Raw genomic sequence first — 7,602 nt, 5'->3', positions numbered from 1 at the left:
TATAATCTGAAATGTCATTGGAGGGAGGGCTTTTGGTTGCTCCTCAGTACTGTTTGTGGAAGTTAGAGCCTGTCTGTGGAAGTGTTATGTGTATAGATTATTATTAGCTGCTTTGGGTCTCTTTTTAGAGAAAAAAACAGGTTATAAACATAACCATCATCATAATCACAGCCAAAAGGACCGTACATTCAGAAGGTATCAACCTCTGGTTCCTAATCTCCTTATGGAGAGAAAAAGTAGGGTATAAATAAACATTATTGTCATTGTCATCATCGTCGTCGTCATCATCATCATCATCATCACTGTCATCACAGCCAAAAAGACCTCAACACTCAGAAGGAATCAACCTTTGGTTCCTAATTGTCGTCATTATAATCATCATCAAAAACTACAGCATTCCTGCTTGGTTGTCTTGCTCAGAAAACAATGCTTTCACTGTTTTGGTTTTTTGTGCAGAAAATTATCTTGGAGAAGACATGTTACAATTTTCTGCCCAGGAAAGAGCAGGAATATTGTTTTTCCACACAGAAATCCCTCTCCTGTGTATACATTTTCTTTTTCTGTACGCAAAAGCCCATGTGTGAATGTTGCATGGAAGATATATTTCCCACAATCGCATTTCCTACCGAGTAAAAGACATTTTCTCTATAGGAAATGGCATTTGCTTGGCCATTTTCCCCGCGCAGAAAATGCTGTTTGGTCGAAATGCACAAAACAACGTTGTGTTGAATAATGAAGGATTTAGTCCAACTCAGATTCTCCTCGTCAGGATTTTTGGATATTTTTTTGGATTTTTTTTTCTCTCCTGGACAGGTAGTATAGTAAGTTAAACCACCAGTTGCAGAAAAACTTGCCAACCAGAAGGTTGGCAGTTCAAAGCCATGGGTCGGGGTGAGCTCCTGCTGTTAGCCCTAGCTTCTGCCAACCTAGCAGTTCGAAAACAAAAATGTGACTAGATCAATAGATACCGCTTTGGCGGGGAGGTAAAAGACACCCATGTAGACATACTGGCAATACAATCAGGAAGGTATCCACAGACAACAGGCTATTTGGCATGGAAAATGGAACAAGAGCGCCTCCCCATGGCAGGAGTTGAGCACAGCCGCCAGATGCTGGAGATGGAAAGGGGGAAGCCTTTGCCTCTGTCTGTGTATTGTCTGTCTTTGTTGTTAATTGTATAATGGCACTGAATGTTTGCCATATATGTATTCTGTAATCCCTTGGGGAGATAGAGTGGAATATAAATAAAATATATTATTATAATATTATTATGATGATACTGTATTTCTTCAATTGTAAGATGCTGTTGATTGTAAGGTGCACCCAAATTTCAGTATCAACAACAACAATGCATAAGATATATCCGTGATTCGGAGATGCACTCTGTTTTTAGAGATGTTTATATCAGAAAAAGTGTATTTTAGAATTGAAGAAATGCAGTAACCCTGGTTGCCTCTGTTCTCATAGTGCACCCACAAAAAGAAATGTAGACAACACAACAAAAGTCAGGTTGAAATCTGTGTTTGAATAAACACTTTATCTGTATTTTCTTGGGCGATGGGCATGACAAGGGCCGGTTGGGTGAAGCTGAGCCTAAGATTGAAACGTCCTACTGAGTTGTCCTGGTTCTTCTTGGTTTTGCATCTTCTCCGTTGCCATGATGTTCTCCTATTTCATAGCTGGCTGGGATCAAGATCTTGATAAGGACTGTAATTACAATTATATATACATGACACACAATGCCCTCGACACCTTCCTGATGGATACAGCTGATGTCCCTTCTTGGTACTTGCTGACCAGTTTGAGTGTGTTTCTCAGAACTGGGACGGGAGTTGTTGGGAAAGCAGCAGAAAACATCTCTGGCCGTTGGAGGCAGCTCTCCCTTTCCCCAGCGACAGGGTCCACGTGTTGTCTTTCTCGCCGTCTCTCCACAGCCGCACGGCTTGCAAACGGGTGACCACCATCACTTTCTGCATGCAGAGCGGGCAGGTCTTGCTCCGGGCCTGAGTGATGTGCCAGAGGTCGATGCACCGGCTGTGAAAGGCATGCGAACATGAGAGCACCTTCAGGCTGTCGTGTTCAGTGTACTTCTCCAAGCAGATGGCGCATTCCTGGTAGCGGGAGCTGGTGAACGAGAAAGTCCGTCCGCAACCATGTCCAGAGAGGGTTTGGTTCCCCTTGAGCTTGCCGTCGAGGCACCTGGAGAGGCATTTCTCGATCAGCAATACAGTGATCAATACGGATACAACGCAGATGATGCAATAGGCATAAAAGGACATCATGTGCAAGTCGGGACCTAGAAGCCGGATGCGGCACTGGCAAGGAGAAGCCACGCGGGCTGACCCCGAGGACCCTCTCCAGACATAGTGGAAATACTCAGGTACCAAGATGAGCGACCGCAGTTTCTCAGCACGGTGGAGCTGCTTCAGGATCTTGGAGGTCACTTCCGCTGTAAACACAGCCGGGATGTGGAGGGGAGGCTGGGCCACCCGCTCGCTCACCATGTGCACCAAGGCTTGGGAGTTGACGTTGTGAACAATGGCGGCCCGGAAGCCCGCTTGCTGGGCATGAAAGACCTTGGCAGCGAAGGAACAGCCATATCGGGGGATAAGGACAATGAAGGCGGCGGTGGCGTTTGGCGGGCCCTCAATGGGCCGGCAGGCATCTGAGGGCTTCGCCTCAACAAGCAACCCCGCTAGCCCTCCCTGCGGGATGGGCCCCCCAAAAAGGGCCGGCAAGGCCTCGAAATCAAGCACAGTGGCATTGCGGCCGCAAATGGCCCGGATGAAGGCTTTTGCCACTGGGACTTGGAGGGCCAGAAACAGAGTGACCAGTTGCATCCAGGGTGGAAAAGGAGACCTCATAATGATAGATGGGAATGGATATCTTACAAGGTGCTGCGGGTGGAGCGAATTCCGAGGGGAGCTTTTTTAAGAGTCTCAAAGGGGAGCTGCACCCTCAAGATGGCAACTGGAGCTTCCATGAGACAAAAGAGGTCGAGAGGGCAGGTAGATCTGGACCAAGACTTCTTCCTTCCTTCCTTCCTTTCTTTCTTCTTCGTCTCTTCCCCTCTCAACAGGCCTTGGCCTGCTGCCTGCTCTTGTATGATTCCCAGTCCACTTGCTCCAGGTGACTGACCCTCAAGAACTTTCTTCAAGGAGGCTTTGTGACCTCACTGCCCTACCTTTTCTCCACCATTTCTTGCTTCCCAACACAAGGCAGTGGCTTCTGGTAAGGCACTTCTCACCCGAAACTCTTCTCACAACCCGTTGTGCACGCGCATGCCTTTCCTTGCCAACTCATGGTGATCTCATGGATTTCGTAGTGTTTCTAGGGCATAGTTGGCTTAAGCCTGCCTTTAGCCCCTGGTGTTATGACTTGGTGGCCTCCAGTCCTGGCTCTTTTTAGCTTTCAAAAGAGGTTGGGTGACACCTTTTGGGAGTGCTTTCCTTGTGTCTTCCCGCATGGCAGAAGGTTGGACTGGATGGCCCTTCCCACTTCCTCAGAGAATATGGTTCTACCTCACTGCATTGATTGGTTGAGCTGTAGGGAGTCATCGCAATGAGGAACGTCTATCTATCTATCTATCTATCTATCTATCTATCTATCTATCTATTTATCTATCGGAGGTGAACTGGATGGTCTTTGGGAGTCCCTTCCAACTCTAGGATTCTATCTATCTGTCTGTCTGTCTGTCTGTCTGTCTATCTATTGGAGGTGGACTGGATAGCCTTTGAAAGTCCCTTCCAACTCTAGGATTCAATCTATCTATCCATCTATCTATCACCTATCATCTATCTATTGGAGGTGGACTAGATGGCCTTTGGGAGTCCCTTCCAACTCTAAGATTCTATCTCTCTCTCTATCCATCTATTGGAGGTGGACTGGATGGCCTTTAAGAGTGCAAAGACTCAACACACATATACACATACGATACACTGACCCGAGCATGTCTGTGTATATGTGTGTGTGGAGTATACTTACCAAGAATGCAGAGAAAACAGCATGATAGAAGCACTCTTCTGAATGACAGATTCATTGATTTGGTAGGGTCAACTAGTCCAAGCCCAATACAGGTGTCCTTTGCTATCCTAAAGGACCTGCATAGCGGGATCTCATAGAGGAGCTCTTTGCTCCTGTTTCAATTGTTCAGCCAATTGCTGGGGATCTCTAAGAGCCCCTGAATCCAACAGCACCTTCCTGTCCATTTCCCTTAAGCAACCATAAGAGTTAATAGAGGAAATATGGGAATGGCTCAAAGTCGTTAAGCCAACGCCACTTCTAAGGAAACCATAACAGTATGAAATGACGCTGGGAATTATGAATACAGTATGTTAAAGAGAAAGCACGAATAAAAGAGATGGGATAAATAGATGGTGTAATGAAATGGGTTAAGGCTGCTACAAAGAACATTTTTAAAAAGCCATGAATCGTGTCAGTTTTCTTTGAATTTTCTATCTTTTCCCTCTCTAGCAGAAGAACGGCGTTGAAAACGTTTTGATGTCTGTTTTCCATTTCGACAGATATTGGGGGTTTTTTTTTTAAAAAAAAGAAAAGAAATAGCAAACTCTCTATTATTAGTTCTTCGTGAGCAGCAACAGTTTCTGATTAGGTATAGTCCCTTCAGGCTTTAGAATACGAGAGTCATGTGTCTCCCATGTTCCTTAGTCTCTTCAGGCTTTGGAACATGAGAGTCGTGCGTCCCCCAAGTTCCTCAGTCTCGTCAGGCTTTAGAACATGAAAGTCATGCGTTTCCTGTGTTCCTCCATCTCTTCAGCCTTTGGAACATAGGAGTCGTGCATCTTCTGTGTTCCTCAGCCTCTTCAGACTTTAGAACGTGAGAGTCATGTGTCTACTGTGTTCCTCTGTCTCATCAGGCTTTAGAACATGAAAGTCATGTGTCTCCCATGCTCCTAAGTCTCTTCAGGATTTAGAACATGAGACTCGTGCATCTCCCGTGTTCCTCAGTCTCTTCAGGCTTTGGAACATGAGACTCGTGCATCTCCCGTGTTCCTCAGTCTCTTCAGGCTTTGGAACATGAGAGTCGTGCTTCCCCCCAAGTTCCTCAGTCTCGTCAGGCTTTAGAACATTAAAGTCATGCATTTCCTGTGTTCCTCCATCTCTTCAGCCTTTGGAACATGGGAGTCGTGCATCTTCTGTGTTCCTCAGCCTCTTCAGACTTTAGAACGTGAGAGTCATGTGTCTACCGTGTTCCTCTGTCTCATCAGGCTTTAGAACATGAAAGTCATGTGTCTCCCATGCTCCTAAGTCTCTTCAGGATTTAGAACATGAGAGTCATGCATCTCCCGTGTTCCTCAGTCTCTTCAGGCTTTGGAACATGAGACTCGTGCATCTCCCGTGTTCCTCAGTCTCTTCAGGCTTTGGAACATGAGAGTCGTGCGTCCCCCCAAGTTCCTCAGTCTCGTCAGACTTTAGAACATTAAAGTCATGCATTTCCTGTGTTCCTCCATCTCTTCAGCCTTTGGAACATGGGAGTCGTGCATCTTCTGTGTTCCTCAGCCTCTTCTGACTTTAGAACATGAGAGTCATGTGTCTACCGTGTTCCTCTGTCTCATCAGGCTTTAGAACATGAAAGTCATGTGTCTCCCATGCTCCTAAGTCTCTTCAGGATTTAGAACATGAGAGTCATGCATCTCCCGTGTTCCTCAGTCTCTTCAGGCTTTGGAACATGAGACTCGTGCATCTCCCGTGTTCCTCAGTCTCTTCAGGCTTTGGAACATGAGAGTCGTGCGTCCCCCCAAGTTCCTCAGTCTCGTCAGGCTTTAGAACATTAAAGTCATGCATTTCCTGTGTTCCTCCATCTCTTCAGCCTTTGGAACATGGGAGTCGTGCATCTTCTGTGTTCCTCAGCCTCTTCAGACTTTAGAACAGGGGTCCTCAAACTTTTTAAACAGAGGGCCAGGTCACAGTCCCAAAAAATGTTGGAGGGCTGGATTATAATTTGGAAAAAAAAATGAATGAATTCCTATGTACACTGCCCATATCTTATTTGTAGTGCAAAAACCACTTATAAACAATACCATAATTAAAATGAATAACAATTTTAACAAATATAAATTTATTAGTATTACAATGGGAAGTGTGGGCCTGCTTTTGGCTGATGAGATAGGATTGTTGTTGTTGTGTGTTTTCAAGTTGTAACAGACTTAGGTTGACCCTAGGCAAGGGCCGGGTAAATGACCGCATTTGGCCCCCGGGCCTTAGTTTGAGGACCCCTGCTTTAGAACATGAGAGTCATGTGTCTACCATGTTCCTCTGTCTCATCAGGCTTTAGAACATGAAAGTCATGTGTCTCCCATGCTCCTAAGTCTCTTCAGGATTTAGAACATGAGAGTCATGCATCTCCCGTGTTCCTCAGTCTCTTCAGGCTTTGGAACATGAGACTCGTGCATCTCCTGTGTTCCTCAGTCTCTTCAGGCTTTGGAACATGAGAGTCGTGCATCCCCCCAAGTTCCTCAGTCTCGTCAGGCTTTAGAACATTAAAGTCATGCATTTCCTGTGTTCCTCCATCTCTTCAGCCTTTGGAACATGGGAGTCGTGCATCTTCTGTGTTCCTCAGCCTCTTCAGACTTTAGAACGTGAGAGTCATGTGTCTACCGTGTTCCTCTGTCTCATCAGGCTTTAGAAGATGAAAGTTATGTGTCTCCCGTGCTCCTCAGTCTCTTCAGGATTTTGAACATGAGACTAATGTGTCTCCCGTGTTCCTCAGTCTCTTCAAGATTTAGAACATGAGAGTCATGCATCTCCCGTGTTCCTCGGTCTCTTCAGGCTTTGGAACATGAGAGTCGTGCATAGAATGCAATACAGTACAAGAATTTTATAATAGGATAAAGAAGGAAATGGAAGAATTAATAGGACATAAATTGGTTTTGGATAAAAAAGAATTTTTCACCCAAAAACTAGACAAGAATGAAAATCTCAAAGTTCGGGAGGAAATGATAAAATACATGATAGTTGTCACCCAAGCAACTGTGGCCTTGGGGTGGAAAGACCATAGAAACAGGGAAGTTAAAAAATGGTACAGTTACTTAGCAGACGATATGCTCCAAGACTACATCTTTGAAAGAAGAGCCAAATATACATCATGCCAAATCAAGAAGAATTGGGTTCACAAATGGGGAAGATCGATAGATAAAGTCAAAGGAAAGGAGAGATATAAAGAACTGAACCATTCTCTTTCCACGATTGTTCAATTAAAGTAATATTTGAATGAAGATAAGTACAGTTCCCAGAGGGTGGGGTGGGGGGAGCGGGAGAGGGATGTAAAATCAAAAGACACAAGTGGGAGTTAAAGGTGGAATAGGGAAGGATAAGAACACTAAGAAAATAATATTTGATATGTATTCTGAAATGGTGATGGATTGTGATATTATTCTACCTGTATCAGCAATAAAAAACATATATTAAAAAGAGAGAGAGTTGTGTATCACCTGTATTCCTCAGTGTCTTCAGACTTTAGAACATGGGAGTTGTATGTCTCCCATGCTCCTCAGTCTAGTCAGGCTTTAGAACATGAAATTCATGTGTCTCCCATGTTCCTCGGTCTCTTTAGGCTATAGAACATGACAGTCGTGTATCTCC

The 7,602-nt window shown here is 44.9% G+C and overlaps 1 protein-coding gene across 1 annotated transcript; it reads right to left on the bottom strand.

The window, feature by feature from the left end:
* Positions 1–1,814: 1,814 nt before the first annotated feature.
* Positions 1,815–2,864, bottom strand: LOC137094792 (E3 ubiquitin-protein ligase RNF167-like). Its single transcript, XM_067460545.1, has one exon. The coding sequence runs from the start codon at positions 2,862–2,864 to the stop codon at positions 1,815–1,817; it is 1,050 nt and encodes a 349-aa protein (XP_067316646.1).
* Positions 2,865–7,602: the final 4,738 nt, after the last annotated feature.

This window comes from Anolis sagrei, chromosome X (assembly GCF_037176765.1).
Source record: "Anolis sagrei isolate rAnoSag1 chromosome X, rAnoSag1.mat, whole genome shotgun sequence".
In the NCBI taxonomy this organism is placed as follows: Eukaryota; Metazoa; Chordata; class Lepidosauria; order Squamata; family Dactyloidae; genus Anolis; species Anolis sagrei.
Note: the sequence above shows the minus strand (reverse complement) of the source record. Positions and strands in the feature narration are given on the sequence as shown.

What these genes read in the sequence shown, in the direction of transcription:
- LOC137094792 (XM_067460545.1), bottom strand. Translation starts at nt 2,864, where the DNA reads ATGAGGTCTCCTTTTCCACCCTGGATGCAACTGGTCACTCTGTTTCTG.